Source organism: Rhamphochromis sp. 'chilingali', assembly GCF_963969265.1.
Source record: "Rhamphochromis sp. 'chilingali' genome assembly, chromosome: 6".
In the NCBI taxonomy this organism is placed as follows: domain Eukaryota; kingdom Metazoa; phylum Chordata; class Actinopteri; order Cichliformes; family Cichlidae; genus Rhamphochromis; species Rhamphochromis sp. 'chilingali'.
Genome location: NC_137933.1, coordinates 20,667,069 through 20,685,343, shown reverse-complemented (window position 1 = coordinate 20,685,343; position 18,275 = coordinate 20,667,069). Strand labels below are relative to the sequence as shown.

Genomic DNA, 18,275 nt, shown 5'->3' with positions numbered 1-18,275 from the left:
TCAAAGTGTCCCTCTCACTGATTTCTGATACTGGATGCTATATTGTGTGCCCTTAAATGTATTTTTGTACTAATAGACAATATATTACGTATGGCACACCAGTACTGTTTTACTTTTAGATATAACACGGCTTTATTGGATATTAGCTCTTCACTTGTGGCTGACTTTTTTTTTTCTCCTCTGCAACACAATTTTAAGTATACCACTGTATTAATAAATAAAATCATTTTTAAATTAAAGAGTGGATAAGGATTTAGTTATTTTTTTAACCTACAGGGTTTTGTATTTCCGCCGCTGCTTTCTGAGTGGAAATGGGCTCCCTCCGAAAGGTGCCTGGCCTCTCCCTTAGAGATGGGGGAAGGAGTTCAGCCATCCAGGAGGGGCTCAGAGTAGAGCCGCTGCTCCTCCACATCGAAAGGAGCCAGTTGAGGTGGTTCGGGCATCTGATAAGGACACCTCCTGGGTGAGGGGTTCTGGGCATGTCCCACCGGGAGGAGGCCCCGGGGCAGACCCAGGACATGCTGCAGAGATTATATCTCTAGACTGGCCTGGGAATGCCTTGGTGCTCCCCCAGACAAGCTGGAGGAGGTTGCTTGGGAGAGCTGGGCTTCTCTGCTTAGGTCTGCTGCCCCCAGATAAGCGGAAGAAGATGGATGGATGGGTATTGTATTTATATATAATATGCAGTATAGTGCAAAAGGTTTTAAGAAACCGCCCATTTCTATATTCTTTTCAGATAATTGGTCATAACAATGACCTCGAACACACTGCTAATGCAGTAAAAGCATACCTGGATATAAAAACACAAGGTCCATAAGACCCACTGCAACAAGTTTTATGGAAAATTGAATCCAAATTGGAAATTTGTGGTTAGAATTATGGTCAACATATACAGAGGAGTTCAGGAGAGAAGTGCAACACTCAATGTCTACATTGGATTTGTCAGAGGTCAGATTTTGGCCCACCATGCAATTCCATCGGAAAAGTGTCTGATTGATGACAACGATACCAAACACTCTGCCAGTGCAGTGAAAGACAGAAAAACGACACCATGACACTGTCAGTCATGGATTGGCCTCCCCAGAGCGGGACCTCAGCATTATTGAAGCAGTGTGAGATCATTTTAACAGGAAACAGAACAAAACACTGCCAACATCCAAAGAAGAGCTTTGAGTGTCCTTCATGAAGCCTGACGAACTATTCCTGAAGACTACTTAAAGAAATTAAAAGAAAGCTGCCTGACAGAGTTCAGACTGTGTTGAGGACATCTTTCAAATAACCAGTTTAATAAACTGTAGCTTTGTTTGAACTATCCACATGAATGCTTGGCTATATTTTATTTCAGCAGCTGATACATAAAATATGATTTCATCGTTTTATCATGGACTTACAGTCATGAATGGATTATAAAATATATTTACACTATTTAAAGGTTTCAGGGTTAATAAAAAATAAATGTAGCACTTAGTAATCAGAAAGCAGTAAGCAGCATCTATGACACTAAAAAGGAAAAAAACAGATTAGAGTATATTGTGATTTAAATAAAAAACAAAAATCACCGCTGCTCACCGCTTGGTGGCGCTGGTGAGCTGTGAATGGGTCTTTTCCGCAGGACGGAGCTAATCTTTCAGCTGTGGAAGTAACGTTTATTATTATTATTTTTCCATGTATTGACGCGCCTTTAATGGTTTTTGCTTGGTTTCTTTGAAATATCTTTCATAAAATGCGTGAAGAAAACCAGGCAGCACCTGAAAAACCGGTTTAATACAACATCTGCAGAGCTGGAGCCTTGCAGGATGCAGGTTGCTATCAATCCCTATGAACCGTGAGGTCCCAGCACAAGTTGAGAAATCTTGTTTGGATATGTTAGTGATCACAATTAATATGTATTCGTATCGGACTTTGTTTTGCATGGCAAACTCAGACCTGTGACATATTTTACTGATGATAATTGGAAGGTCTAACTCCTCGGAGCTCCCCTGTAGTGAAGCTTTACTTGCGTGATGAAGGACAGGACAAAGTCAATGTTAGATGCCCCGATGGAGCTGCTGGAGCTAAGGTTAATCCGCACTCACTTTAAGCCATGAAATCCAGACACACGTGGACTTAAAATGTCAGTTTCTTTCATTTATTTTAATGAACCAATTACACATCAGGAGGGGTAACAAATAACGGGCAGATTTTCTTTATTATTTCTAATATTTTTAGTCTTTATTGTTTCCTGATAGCGCAGGAGTCCTCCTCCCCTCCTTCACCATCAAGAGTAAAACACACTCCGTGTAGCCCGCCGCCATGTACACGCACAGAGTGGCACATCTCCAATACGCAGTGTGCATCTCCTGTCCTGGCTGTTAGATTTGCTGTCGTCTGTGAAAAGCACGGCTGGTGCCTCTCACACCGAAGAAGAGAAAAGCCGCTCGCTCAGACCTGAGAGGGGGGTGTTCAAACACTTAAAGACCCAGAAAAAAAAGAAACCCATCAACGTGGGCTCAAACGTTTAGGCGTTTTAGTGCGTTTAGGAGGAGTGTGGGTTCATTGTGTGTGTGTGTGTGTGTGTGTGTGTGTGTTTTTTGTCCACGCGCGTCTTTATCCAGGCTTCAGCCCTCGCTTTTGAGTTGTTGGAGAGCCTGCAGAGGCGAGCATGACAGCCTGACAATGGTGCAAGGCTGGCTGACAGCACGATGAAGCGTTTGGGGCTTTTTTCCTCTCTTTGCGTCTTGACTTTTCAGGAATGGGCTCTTGTTGGAGCAGTCAGCGAGGAACTCCGGAGGTTTATTGTCCGTGTTTCGACTTGAAGACGTCCAGAACATCTGTGCGTATTTTGGTAAACATCCGGTGGCTCGTCCAGCCCGCTCCTTGCTCACCTTTCTCCTCCCATCAGCCGCAGAGCATCTCTAATTGGAGGGACTCCGAGCATCTTAAGTGATGGAGAAAATCTTCCACATCGGACTCTGACTTCGACTCACGCCGTTTGCCAGATCACTGCGGGCCAAATACGCGAGGCTTCTGTTTCTGATCGGATGTTGTTACCTTTATTTGCTACACCTGCATTTGTGTAACCCGGTTCGGTCGCATCGTTTCGTCACAATGCCGGTGAACGCGCTGCCCCGCGGCGGCAGCAGTGGCTTAGGCGGCCCGGGGTCTCTGAGCCCGGCGTCGCTGTCCCGCAGTCTGTCCCGGCTGAGGGAGTACCGTACCCGGACGAGGATCATGCTGGCTCTGGGAGTCTCTCAAATGGTCCTCGGGAGTCTCATCCTGGCTGTGAGCTTCGCGGCTCTGGCTCTCACCACATCACCCAGAGTCCGGCACTCCTGTCCGTTCTGGGCAGGCTTCTCAGTGAGTAAAACACTCGCACAATACACGCATTAGGAATCAGTCTGGATCTGAATTATCTTCAGGTGTTGCAGTCTAATTGGAGACGAACATCATCGGCTTTATTTTATTTTCCAAAGCATGTGGAGGAAATTGGCTATTTGGGGAACACTAAGTTGATTTTTTGTAACATAAGGATTTTAGAGGGCTCTAGCTGGTTTGTCTCAAGGAGAGAGCTAAATCACTTGGCCATGACAGAAAGAAATTAGCTTCTAAATGAATTTTTGGAGGACAGAGCCAATCTTATGCAATTAGCTTTGAGGATACAGAGCCTCTGTGGTAACCAGTGATACCACACACACACACATAGAAAGATGAGGATATTTTAAAGCCTTCAGCACAGTAAGATACAGTAAGATACTTTGGGATAATCTTTTTTTTTTTCTTTCTGTGTGAAATTTTCATGCTGTTTTCTGTAAATATTCATGAACACACACTTCCTTGTTTTGTTTTGTTTTTATCCTACCAGAGACCTCGAGCAGGGCTTGCTCCATTAATTATAGAGGCGGTGGGACACAGTACAAGGGTGAGGGGAGGTGTGCAGCATGAGGGCCATCTGCCTGTGTGTGTGTGTGTGTGTGTTTGAGAAATAGCATGCGTCAGAGCCTGTGTGTGGGAGTGTATGGGGAATAGTAAGCAACCGCAGGGATCAGAGTTCAAAGGTCAGCGCACTTTCTTGATCAGTGCCTTGGGCAACTTTTCTGCAGAACGTGTTACAGGTCTACCAGCCTGTTGTGGTGCACGTTGAAAATCTGAAACCTGCATCTTTTGTGCCTTGATTCAGCTGTGCATAAGTTTTCCAGCCCACGTGCCTCAAGTTTGCAGAAAAAAAAACCAGTCCTTAAAATTTAATATAATGAAATAAATCATGAAAATGAGTCTAAGCAAAAGCAGATGAGAAACAAGTATTTCCGTCTTCAGGAAAACCACAAAACCTGCCTAGTAACCGATGGCTCCAAACTCGAGCATGTTCTCAAGAGTGCTTCACTGTTTGTCTTTTACACGAAAGTAGGTTTGCAATTAACATCAGTGAAAGCTGTAACATAATCTCAGGGGGAAATGAAATAAACGAATCACACAGAAGAAAGATTTTGCCTTTCTAATCCTAAGATATCCTTGTAAAATGTCCCAGTTAGCTACCTTGTGGCTTGAAATCAATCCTCTGTCAGGTCATTTCAGAAGAAGGATGGTGTGTAACGTTTGGAGAAAATGCTTTGGTTGAGAAAGGTGCTGGAAACAAATAGCTCACCAGCAGAAAGAGACCATCGGACACTGTGGCGCCAAAACCGGAGATAATGCGGTTGAGTTGAGCTGCCTATCTGGAGACAAATGATGGCAGTGATTTGCCCACAGGCAATGAGACACTGAAAGTCACTCTTTGAAATATCGAGAGCTATAAAATGCTCCGAATGACTAAAACATTTCCACAAGGCTTTTTTCTTTTCTTCTTTTTGGTCATGATAAATGTTGCAAAAAAGAAAGCAGTTTTTCAGCACACTGATGCCTCGCATCAAATTGGTCTTAAAGGAACATGTTGCAGCTATTTCAGCTTCAAAATCATTTTGATGTTTCAGTGATGTGTAATTTGTCACCTGATGCCTTTAACACCTGTTCCTGTGCTCTGTATCTTGGGTCAAGTGGGTATGATCTCCCAGAAGCGTGTAACACGTTAAGCCACAATGCCACACACTATGAACTATTAGTCCTCAGCTGGCTATAAGTTTTCATTGTTTCTTTGTTCTCGCTTGCTGGTTTGTCATAAATGAGACACTCTGTTGTGTACATGTGCAGAGCAGCCTGTGTGTGGCTTTTTGCTAGAAGTACTTTTGATAAACTAAAGCTTTCTCTCATTTGTTTTTATGATAGCTTTTATATCAGATGTTTGGTTAAATTACATTTTACACCAGTCATTTCTGTGCAATATCCTATATTCCTCTACCTTGTGAGTCAACGTGGTTTCTTGGCTTCTGATGGAGCCTTCGCCACTTCCAGAGTGAAAACAGGTGCAGCAAAGCATCACTTTGTGCATAATAGGACTTGAAATGTCAAATTATAATATCAGCAAGAAAAATGAGCGAGTTCAATTTAAAGAAACTACATTTGCATTTTGCAAGGAGATGATGAATCTGCAGCGTCTTGATCGGGTAGAACAAGAAGCTTTTTGCAGCTCTGTTCTGTCAATTGACTCAATAATAAGATGAGTGTATTTGTACACAAAAGCCCACCATGTATAGTTTTAAAGACTTTGTAGAGCGAATCTGATTTTTGATACAGAACGTGTCTGTCTCCATCACTCGATGTGAGTGAATGTTGTTTTTGAGCAGCTAGCAGTCCTCATGGTGTGAAGACAAATATGTATCCCGGTCAAAGCGACTACACGAGCCTCGCCTGCTGCTGACACACGTCCCGGACGCCGGGGGTAAAATGATAACGCTGTGCTTCTTAACGGCAAGGTAATTTACTTAGTATTGAACCTTGAAGCCACTGAGCTAATGATGAAGGTGGCAACAAATAGTCAGCCTATGTACTTATATATGTGTGTGTGTGTGTGTGTGCGTGTGTTTGTACTCTGGGAGTGTCTGCGTGCAGTAACTGTGGGACATCATTACAGATCTCTGTGTGATGACTTGTGTTGTGCGATCTCATCACGGTTGCATCGAGAAGAAAAGGCACAATCTTTACTTCCTACACAGGCCAATCAGTGCTCTGCTGAGGCCGCTCCTCCTCTTCCCACACACACACACACACACACACACACACACACACACACACACACACACACACACACACACACACTTGTTTTCATATCTTAGTGATGACATCTCATTGACATAATGCTTTCCCTGCCTGCTTACCCTAACCATCAAAAATGAATGCCTAACACTTAGCCTAAATCTAACCATAACCTAATTGTAACTCTGACACTAAAACCACATTTTGAGTCTCAAAAGTGCCTTCAAACTCATGGAGACAGGCATTTTGTTCCCATAAGTGACTGTTGGTCCCCACAAGTATAATAGCATGCCAATTTTCTGTCCTCACAAAGATGTCTAAAGATGAAGACGCACACACAGAAACATTAACACGCTTATCCCACCTCAATGTTTTGCATACCTCCCTCAGACCCTCCTGATTTTCCGCACTCTGGAAAAAATATTCTTTTTGCAGCTTTGATGTTCAGAGTTTACACACACGCACACGCGCGCACACACGCACGCACGCACACACACACACACACACACACACACACACACACACACACACACACACACACACACACACACACACACACTTGCCTGGTCTACAAAGATAAATCCTTCGAATATCTTGCACTTTCTCACAGCCAACCACAGCCCAACCAAAAAGAGGACTCTCGGCCGCAGCGTCGAGCACCGCAGCGTCGAGCACCGCAGCGTCGAGCACCGCAGCGTCGAGCACCGCAGCGTCGAGCACCGCAGGCTCTGCGCGAGGCCAGAAATCCCAGCGCGTTTACCTGTTGGCTGCGACTCACACCACCCTGCCAGGTTTGGTTAATGAATGAGACGACATGGCCGAGCGAGCCAGAGAGCGAGCCGCAGCTGTCAGCAGCTGAGATGCAGAACAAATTCCCGTCCATCTCGCATCTCCTCGAGTTAAACCTGGAACTTATCCAAGCACCCGGACACATAATACACAAACACAAACTGCTTGTCTCTTTTTTTTTTTTTCAAGAAGAAAGGCAGTTACGTGAATATTGAAATCCATCACGGCGAGTTATTGCAGGCATCGTTTACAAATTCAGACTCTCTCGGTCTGAATATTCCTTCTCCTCATCTCTTGAGCTCTGGAAACGGATTTTACTCCTTTTATTTTCCCCTCCCCCGCTTTCCTGGTTGTGTTAAAGGAGAGGGATGTTGCTTCTGTGTACAGCTAGAGCCTTTTTAAAAGTAACAGTCCAACATACCAGATCTACAGACTGGGCCTTAACAAAGGCAGCTTTAAATGGTATTCTTGGTGTTTGTTGTGCGGCAGCTCTTTCTGCTGCATTTTCAGCACCGACCGTCAGCAAATTCTGCGCTAATCTGCTCAAGTGTGTTAATGTGTGGCACTGTTTGTTGAGTGTTCTTGTTGTGTTGCAGGCACTTTCTTTCTTTGTACGTGTGGAAAGAGAAAGCCTATGTTGAATGAAATATGGCAACACAAAAGTTGTCCTGTCTTTCTTTCTCTTTGGTTCTCTGAGGTGTGTTTGATATCCCCGTGTTGGTGTTGTTCCCAGATTATCTGTATGTTGGTCCAGGTCTAACATTGCAAGTGACCAATCACATTTTTATGATGCCATAGTTTTGGGACGTGGATAAAAACCTGAGGAAACGATCCAACAAAAGAGGGCGATTAGAGTTGGGTTTGGGGATTAGGATGTAATTGTGGTTAGGGTTATGGGGCTGTTGTTAAAGTTATACCTATAGCTTTGGGGTTAGGGTTAGTGTTTGGCGTGTAGTGTGATGGTATTTCTGCATCTCAAAACTATTACATGACAACAATGAGATTTGCCACCTGAAATTTTGAATCTGGACCAGCTTTAGTTGTGGTGGTCCAGAAACAACACCAACACAGGTTTGTGTGTTCTCTAACTTGTATTGCATAGAGGATAGTTCCTTGTCCTGTGAAATATCCCTAAGCTTAATAAAGTATGGTGGCAAACAGTCAAATAAACAGGAGAGTATGTCTGTGAGTTATTTTTTATTCTTTCGGCATTTAGCTCAAAGCATAACTGTGTCTAAGTACACCTACTATACATCTGTAGTATAGCTGTAGGCTCCAATTAGTATTCACTTGAGACTCAAGCAGTGAGTCAGTCCCAGTAGATTCCCATATTAAAATACCCAGTTTTAACTGGTAGGTGGGTGGTAGCATCAAGCGGCATCCTCCAGTGGCTACTTGAAGCTGGCTCTAAAAGTGGGTCAGTTGAAGTTTTGCAGACACATGACCACTAACCATTTGAGGTTAACTTATTCACCATTTTGGATGTGTGACAATCCCAATGACAATGTAGGATCAAATGAATGAGGTCCCAATCACACATGCCTAGAAACTGGTCTGCAACCATCTTACAACCATTATTTGCAAAGGAAAAATAAGTTCATGAGAGGTTTCTGGAAGTTGATAGCATTCGCTGGGAAACTTAAGAGCTACACGCCGGCTTACAGACTAATCAGAAGCTGTGATGTGTGCCACAAACTGGAAATGGATAAGGTTCATTTTCAAGGCAATGTTGTAGACAACTTGTTTCATAAGTCAAAACTTCTGCATTTCCAGTGTGTGTGGCATTTGTTTCAAGTTTTTCTACTGCTGGTGTAGTAGAGAGCAAGTATTTGCAAAAAAATATGAAAAACTACTGACAACCGTGCCAGCAACCAGAGCAGAGGAGGTTTTTGGTCCAGCACCTTCTTTGCAACTGATTCATCCAGAGGCAGCCAGTCATCTACGGAAAACCACTGTCAACCAGCTGGGGAATCTAAATTTTTTTCCCTAGCAACCAGTGGTTGCATCGTGTTAAATATGGCAGAAAACTCTGGAGAAATATGTGTGTGGCAACATGTGATAAACCAGTCATCATAGATACCAATGTTCATTAAATGGCAAATGTTTGGAGCGTAGTACACAAAACCACAGATGGTTTCACCCTTTCATAACAGCTATAGTGGGATTGATAGGCTTAGGGCCTGCCATGATTGACAGGTGTGCCGACACAGGGAGCTGTTGCAGATAGCTTGTTTGCCCAGGTTCACTTCGACTAATTGGAGTCAATGAGCTGAACCCTGTCCAGCCTGTTTGTGCTGTCTGGAGCATTTTGAATGGAGTGATCTGACTAATAGTGTGGCTCAGTTTGTGCTACACACCATCCAGGAAGTGAAGTACTTCTGTTACTGAGCACATATGCTACTTAAGCTAGCAAACTTGCTAACCAAGCTCGCTAGCCTTAGCTTATAAATTCAGCCGGCACTTCAACCTCTCATCTGGATGTAGTACTTTGTTCTTCCAAAAAAACAAAAGACGTGGATAATACATAAACTCTACTGTGAAATGCTCAAAAGCTGTGACAGGAGCTTCAGAGCATGGGTTTCATTAGCCAAGGACCTCTTGTAGCTTCTTTGGTCTATATAGCACATCTGTCTGAGCACTTCCATGGCCAAAATGCTTTCACTTCATCGAAAAGAGACATCTTCAATGCAGAGTATGATTCAAATATACTTTAATTTGGAAACAGACAGACTAGTGTATATATATATATATATAATAGAGTACTTCTATACCTTTACTTGGAAATAATATTATTTGAATGGTTTTTGATCGAGACATATTTAATCATAATCGGCTGTAGCTGTCTATGGTTTGTTTCTTATGAAGGAGACCAGTGGGTTCTAGTAGTAAATGAAGGCAAATGTGCAAAAATTGTTTTGATTTCTTCACTTATTTCTTTTCTTTTTCTTTTTTTTACTACACACAAGTGTGAATCAACATCAATTAAGTGGCGTTTTAAGCTTAAGCAGTATCCTGGCAACAGGTTTCATGACACAAACACACGTGCACAAACACAAACACAGGTCTGTAGTATTGTTGCTGTGGAAATCGTGATGATTTTGACAAAAAGCCTTTCTGTCTGATGCAAACTCATGGCTGTTGTCAGGAATACTGATGACATATTTAATAATGCTTTGCTTTTGGCTCATGACTCATATCATGAAAGCAGACAGAGAAGAGAAGTATAAATGTTACACTCAGTAAGCCTTTCTCTGCCTTTAAAGTGAATATCAGTACTTTCACCTCAGTGTCAAGTGAGTCTGGTGCGTTTCTAAGGTTTCTTTGTGCGTGTGTTTAGAAAAGGGTTTGCATGAGTCATAGTTTCAGGTCCAATAAAACTCCAAAATATATAAATCGGCACGTGAATAGCTCACACTTACATGAGTGATTGGTCTTTAGAATTTGTGAATGGGCGTGTAACTACAGTCAGGCGTTTTTCAGCAAAGTAACTTACGTCCTATTGGTGCTACTCTTTGCCTTTCATCAGAGTAACTTCCTTCTTGTTTGAATCTGTGTTTTGGGTGCTACTAAATATGAATATAAAATGGAATATTTTTGTTCAGCACTATAAAGAGAAGATTTGTTTTCTGTTATTTAGTTGCTTTTTTGTGCATCAACTGCTTCCCCAATCAAGTTTTGTGTCACGATACACAATGATGCCTGATTCACATTCCCTGGATTCATCAGCGTACAGGGAGATATTAATGCGTCACTTCACTCAGTGTAGTAAAACACATTTTCCCACTTTAAAAATAAAAAATAAAATGTACATATTTGAAATACTCATCTCTAGCAGTTTTATTTGCGATGGTTTGAACTCAGATGTTTTTGGAGCGTCTCCAGGAATTGTGTAAATGGAGTAAAAGAGGACTGTGATCCTGCAATTTTCAGTGCCGCAAATGCAATAGTCACAAAAAAAGAGGACACAACCGCAGGGCACCAAACACAAGCAAAATCTCAGACTGCAGTCATAAACAGGCAGTTGGACAGGAGAAGCCAAGGATAGCAGGTAAGCAGCATAAAACGGATGAAAACTCAACACTAGGATGATGATCGGAAACCAGAAAGTAGGAAATAAGAAGAAATTACAGGAAAACATTATTCCTGGGAGTTCAAAGACAGTCTGATAAGAGGAAAGTAAACAACAGGTGGTATACGTAGCAGAATGACTGATTGGATAATTAGCAGCAGCTGGTGTATAAAACTGGAGGGACCCTGAACAAAGACCAGAAGTAAAACTACCTGAAATGTGAGGAGCTAAGCGATTTCAAAGTAAAACTGGAACTAGTAAAACACAACCTCCAAACTTTAAAAAATGAATTACATTCTGGATGAAATGACTCTTAAAAGGATCACAGGTTGTAGAGCAGGTTTACAGATAATTTGCCTAAACCCACTCAAAGTCTTTTTTTCTCTTTCTCTGATACTTAGGGCTGTGATCAGAAGTTTTCGTAATTTGGGGTTTTTAAGATTTCTTTGTGTAATTTTGAATGATTTTACAGGAGAGGTGGGAATCACCAGACACCCCAGGATACGATATTATTGTGGTTTTTAAAATTTTGTGTTGAGTGCCGAATATTTGTGCTAATTTATCACCTTTTTCAACTGCAAATTATGTCCTCAAAGTTAAACTGTCAATATCTGTTTTATCTAATAAGATAAAGGTATCTCACTTCAGCAAGCATGCCGGCACTGTTGCTAAAACCTGCGATAAATGTTGTCATAAGACAGAGTCAGTCTGCTATCAGTCTGCAATTTAATGGGGTCAAGTTGGCAATTACATGCAATCTGTTTCTAATAAGACAGCAATTAACTGTGACAAATTGTTGAAAATCACATATCAGTTGCTGTCTGCATAGACAGAAGTCACATTTAACTATTACATTTGTGCTCAGCAGCCTTCCTATTCCATAAAAATCTAACCAGAATACAAACAGCCAGTTGGGTTGAGACCCCTCGAGTTGTGCTCATTGACAAAGACTCATTCAGAATGATGGCAACATGTTGGAAATCTGTCTGCATGTATAAATTAGACAGAAATGATCCAAAAAATCTCTGAGAGCTGCCATTTAGTCGCCAAAAGTTGCAGCTGGTTGCAGACTTATAAAAATTAGATGCAATCTCTAGGCAACCGATTAAAAAAACAACAACATTTATTTGATTTTAGATAAAAGGAAATTCCTTTGCTAGCTTTGCTCATGTGACTGATCCATTAGCTTGCTCTGATTTAGGAGGTAACGTTGTCAAGCTAAATTTGTCCAGTGTTGGACGGTTTTTCAGAAATACTATGCTTGATCACTCCCCCCCCCCCTATTGTACAGCACTGTACAGTGATTTAAATGACTAAAAAACAAGAACTGAGTCCTTTTATTTTTATTTTAGATTTCATTTTGGATTTTTTCCAATACGTAGTCAAAAGTATCCATACCGGCTCAAATATATACAGACAATCACACAATCAGTGTATGCATTGTATAATAGTGCGTTGAGTTGACCATAAAGCTCTGTTTTGCTGTTCTCATGCAGCCATTAGTTCCAGCCTGTCGACAGACAACGTGGCTACTCATGCACACGTTTGATTGATTGAATTGTATTTTCAATCGCAATTTCATCTTCCAGCAACTGGGAAATCAAATTCATTAAGATTTAAAAATAAATGTCTCAATGTTTTATTCATTGCTTTTTTTAAAAAAAAAAAAAGATACTGTGATCTCAGTATTTTTTATTTTTTTATATATTATTTGCAGGGTCTGAGTTGCTCCTAGCTCCTCAGCCACTCCACTCATCGTGTCAGCTCAGATTAAATGGAGGCTGTGGTCAGCACACATGCTCTGACTCAGACCAGACCACTCGTGGCTGATCCGCCTCGTCTTAAATCTCATATTGATCAGCTAACAAGATGGGCCCTGATCAATCATATGATTTGTGCTTACTTTCATTTTCACTCTGGCCGTCGGTGGTTTTCTAACATCTCTGCGGTGATCTCACTCGCGTGTTTAATGCATGCGTGTGGTGTGATGATGTCATGTAGTTTTACAGTCCATCCCGAGGTGTTGCTGAACCGCTGTAATTCACTTTCCTTCCAGACTTTTCCATATTAAGTAAGTAGGCACTCAGCCTCGTGCTACTTATTACTCTGAGGACCCTCCAGTGCCTTCTCCCCCCTACTCCAGTGCTACCAGTGAGCACCATAATGGTGAAGAGAACAGTGTGTCCTTGCCACCATTTCACACACACACACACACACACACACACACACACACACACACACACACACACACACACACACACACACACACTGTAATATTTCAAGTTGTCAGCTTCATCTAATTCCTTTGCGGTTACTCGCCCGGGCGCGTCCGTGCTTTCTGCCTCACCTCGCTCCTCCATTAGCTCGCATCGCTGATATTTTTGGGTTTCTCTGTTTTCAGCACCATGAACAGGACGATCTGAGCTTCTTCAGGTCTCTTTGTTACATGTTGTCCCAAAAAAAGCACACAATTAACCAAGCTGGAAAAAACTGGCATGGTCCTACGCCTGGCTGACAAAGCAGTCATCTGTGAAGTGGAAAGAAAAAAAAGATAAATGTTGGGGTTGTATTTCAGTGGGAGATCTGACAGTATTAATTGTATCCACTGCGGCCTCTTGTTGTGTTCTTTGAGGAGACTAGATCAAGGGAATTTTCTTTACAACATTTTGAACAAATAGTCTCCAACAAAGCCTGTGCCAAAATGATTGACAGCATTGATTAATCCAAAAAAAAAAAACTCAAAACAAAAACAAAACAAAAAAAACACCCACCACCATAGTCCTTTGCTGCTGGGAGATAAAATGTGGTTCAATAAATTAATTAAAAAGCAAATCATGGTATTGGCTTGTCAGATTGGTGCAACCATACACACCAGTTTGAACATTGTAGGTCTGATACGCTGTAAAACTTAAGAAAGACGACCGAAATTGTGAAATTCGCTCTAAGAGGCTCAATCCAAAAAAAAATACGATATCAACTGTAACTGTAACCTGTAACCTGGGAACCTCACATGTTTTTAAACCATGTGAGCCAAAGAGTACTTTTCTTTCTGTCTACACGTCCCGTATCTCATGATCTCATCACTTCCCGAACCAACACGTGCACGCCAACACAGCGCGGGCTTTTCATGCTATTTTGGTCCTGTACAGTATGCGTCACGTTTTCAGAGGTGTTGAATCAGATGGTGATATAAACGTGTTTCATAATTTTATCACTAATCAAAAATGAAGCTTGAGGGCTATTAGGAACATTTGTTGGGATATGCCTGCAGCTTTGCAGCATTTCAGATTTAGTTACACAGAAAAATATTTGGAGGTGCCGGCCTGCCCAAATTTTATTTATTTATTAATTTTTTTGTATTTTGTTAAACAAGTTTTAATGGAATGCCCAGCGATGTACTGGTAATCTGTCCATGGTGTACCCACGCTCCTGAGTTCACACAGAGGGAGCGCCTATCCTGCCTCCTCGCACTGTCTGCTCAGGCAGCTCTCTCAGGTAAACCAAGCAGTGAGATTGCTTCTGACACTGACTGTCTCCTGCATTGTGCTACATGTGGGAGAGGACAACTCTGGACATGTCCCAATGTGATTCTTCAAGAAGACTCCAAAATACAGGTGAAAACTGCCTCACATTTAGAAGGAAGTGTGATGATGCATTAGCCCTATGACAGACTGTTGACCTGTCATACTAAGGCTACTAGTGAATGAAAACTGGGATATGCTGTAGGACCCCGTGTCCTACATCATATGGATGGATGGATGGTGTGGAGACATGAATCCAAGTCCACTGAGAAAAGTCCTCACAGGGAAAAAAGAATGATCTTCTACCCATTTAGTGTCTTGAAATATTATTTTCAGAGAGGGAGAGGATGTAGATTTCTTTTAAGAATATTTAACAAGTCAATTAAAAGTTAAGACTTTCTGTGAAAAACATATTATCATAACTGGAGGGGATCCTTAAATTCCTCACATTGATTAAACACATATCTTTACTCGCACATTTTATCTCTGCATACAGTCTTTTATATTCAAAGACAATTTTATGCACACCCAAATACAAAAAACCCAGCAAAAAGCCCACATTATGCATGGCTTTGATCTCCGAAGAGTGGAGCTTGTTGACGTGCGATGAAAGCTGTAGGTTTTCCCTTCTTTTGGATGTTTTCAGACCCGAGCTGACCCCTATAAATATGTCCAGGAGGACAGAGAGAAGAGAAAGCGGGTTCACGTGTTTAGGGAAATAGTTTCATGTGTGGAATGCTTGATGTATTTCTGTGTGCAGAGATCACAGATTCCCTTCATAAATCCTCCGTTTTCTCTCCTCCTCTGGCTCTTGTTTTGCGGTGTGGCTGGGTGTTAGTCTGACCCACAGCCTGGGACGTGTCAGACAGAATGCTTGATGCTGCACTTCTTTACAAACAGCTCTGACCCGGCCGCCAGCAGGTCTGCCTGCAGACTGTGGAGTAGAAAAGGCCAGCAGGGTTGAACTGAGCTGAGAGGAGAGAGGGAGGCTGAAAATGACCAGAGGCAAATGTCTAACGTGATACTTTTTTATTCTGTTGTCGGTTTAGAAGATGGAGGTGTCACACTAAGAGAAACACTCGCAGGTGTTTCAGCTATTCGACACCGGGGCTTACGTTTTATCTTGCAACTGTATTCATGTCAAATGTTACAGAAAGGAGGGGCTTCATGAAGCAGACCTGTGCTTTATATCGTCTGAAAGGCTAGTTTTCAGTGGAGAGACGTTTACTACTTTCTTGTGGCTGCGACCTGAGAAAAGATGTTTACTGAGGTTTCTTTTTTTATTAAAACTAAAACAAAAAAAAAAAGCTTTTTCCGTCGGCATGCTGCAACAAGCCATGAATAGCATGGGGGTCTAATAACAGACAGCCAGCCAGACATATGGAGCTTTGTTGATGTGTTTGACTTTTATCCCCTACCTGCAATTGAACTGTATCTTCTTCCTGGTGTAACAAAGCTGCCTGCCGACCCTCCCTGCTGCTTTCTATAGCTGATCACTGGAAAAGCCTGCTGACTGCAGTCTCTCTTTGTTCTATGATTAGCAACTAGTGTTGTTTGGGATGGTGCTTTTATGTGTGCACACATGTGGGAGGGGAGGTCACAGGTGTGTGACTATGCCCCTCTTTGTATCTGTCTGTACAAGGCTGGAGTAGGACTAAGAGATCTAGCTTGTGCACCTTTATCTGGTTTGAATGTTGTCTAGAGTGTGTGTGCACACAGGCTAAGCAACAAAGTGGGTTTATCATAGCTACAGGCGGCGCATACTCCTCTATAACTGAAAGCAGGGGAAGAAGAGCGAGCGCGAAACATTTCTTTGCTCTGAAGTATTTATTCTTTTATCTTATTCTCTTTTCGTCTCCCACTCCCACAAAAAGTAGCCGGCCTCTCTGCTGAAAGCGGTTTCAAGAGGTTAATCAGACTGTACGAAAGGTCATTCGAGAGCCCCATGTGACTTATTAAGAACAACTGATGGAGGATGTGAGTGGTCGTTAAGGCGCCTGGAATGGGATCTCCAAACTGGAGTGTAGGTGGCAGACAGTTGGTGTCGTAAGCTTCCCCCTCTGTTCAAGGATGGTCGCAGATGGCTTCTTTCACTCGTCTTTCAAACCATCTGTCTTCTATGTCCAAAATGTGAACACTGGCATCCTTGAAAGAGTGACCTTTGTCCTTTAGTTGCAGATGTACCGCTGAGTCTTATCCTGTCCAGAAACTTAAAGAAGTCCAGTTGTTTTTTCCCCCAAGCTCTTTAGATTACTATGACCTGCATGACTGAGAACCTACACAGACATCTCGCTACTAAATATTCCACAGCCGGTTGTTCGTGGTATTATAACAAAGGGAAGTGATTGGGAACAACAGCAATTCAGCCATGAAGTGGTAGAGGATGTAAAATCAGAGATACTGAGGCACATAGTAATCAGTGGTCACTAACTTTCTCCAGAGTCAATCACCTTCAAACTTCAAGTCTTAATGCTTTAGCACACCAAGACATTTCTGACAAATTCATTCTCCCAACTTTGTGGGAACAGTTTGGGGTTGGCCCCTTCCTCTTCCGACGTGACAGCGCACCAGTGTATAAAGCGAGGTCCATAAGGACATGGATGAGAGAGTTTGGTGTGGAAGAACTGAACTGAGTGGAAGAATTGAGTCCTGACCTCAATCTGATGGAAAACCTTTGGGATGAATTAGAGCACAGACTGCAGAAACTGCAAAGTCTTAGTGCCATACTTGAAGTGTAAAGTTAAAAAAGGTTTTATAGTCGGTAGTGGGTGGATATCATAGATATCAGAAAAGCCATTGTGCAGTGTTTTTCAAAATTTAGGGGAGCTGCAGTTGGATAATAAATATCTGTTAAAATTGGGCCATATTTCCTTATTTTCTGTCATATGTACTGTTATGGTGTTGGATTCTCACATTAAACGTGGCTGAAGTTTCCAATAATGAGGTCAGTTTGTATTTACAAAGAAACCTTGCAGCTAAGAGCTTGTTTTCTATTCTTCTTCTGTATGGTGATGACTGTAAATATACTTACTATCCTTATTATGCTCTTCTCTGGCACACAGCTCCTCTCACCTGCTGCTCAAACCTTCTGTTTGCAAATGGCTGTCAATCAGAAGCAAGTTTGTGGAGAAGTTTAAAGAGAGAGGAGCCAGAGTGAACTCAGGAGCTGCAATAAGGGCTAGTTTAGATTTCTAAGACCAGAACTTTTACACTGATTTTATTCTGATCGGATATTCTGATATCTCGCCTGATAGTTTTAGTTCTTAAAGACACCTTCACTCCATTTTCTTGCAAATACCACGCAGAGTTTGCAGAGTGCCCTCGGGTTCACAAACTGGTGACTAAAGGATGTTTCTCCCATCTCTCCTTTTAAAATTTCTGTTATAAATGGCAATATCATTAGAGTAGCAAGTAGCTAATATTGGTCCCAGCCTCCCAGTAAATTGCCAATAAATAATAAATAAAGATGATTGTGGACTGAGAACCGTGCAGGTTTTAACTCTGTCAAAAAAAGCATCCACAGGCGCCAAACGAGGAGGGACGAGGCTTCAAAAAGCATGTTTTAATCAGCTATTTGACCTTTTAAGTTTTAATGCTAGTAGGCACCGCTATAGCTCACCTGTCTGAGCTGGCAACCCATGCTGAAAGTCTGAGTCTGAAGTCTGGCCCCACACTATTTCCCGCGTGTCACTCACCTGCACTCTCTCGCTGTTTTCCCATCGATTCTATATTGTAAATTCTATACTGTAAATAAAGGTGATGATGATGATAAAGTATAAAATAAAGGTTTG

General features: G+C 42.1%; 1 protein-coding gene across 4 annotated transcripts in view; it reads left to right on the top strand.

The window, feature by feature from the left end:
• The first annotated feature begins 2,290 nt into the window (after positions 1 to 2,290).
• The window catches only part of fam189a1 (family with sequence similarity 189 member A1), a 114,518-nt gene continuing 98,533 nt past the window's right edge, over positions 2,291 to 18,275 (top strand). For all 4 annotated transcript variants that reach the window (XM_080884144.1, XM_080884143.1, XM_080884142.1 and 1 more), the window contains exon 1: positions 2,291 to 3,336. In XM_080884144.1, the coding sequence (XP_080740270.1) occupies positions 3,088 to 3,336 (249 nt within the window). In that variant the 5' untranslated portion in view covers positions 2,291 to 3,087. The remainder of the gene's footprint in view (positions 3,337 to 18,275) is intronic.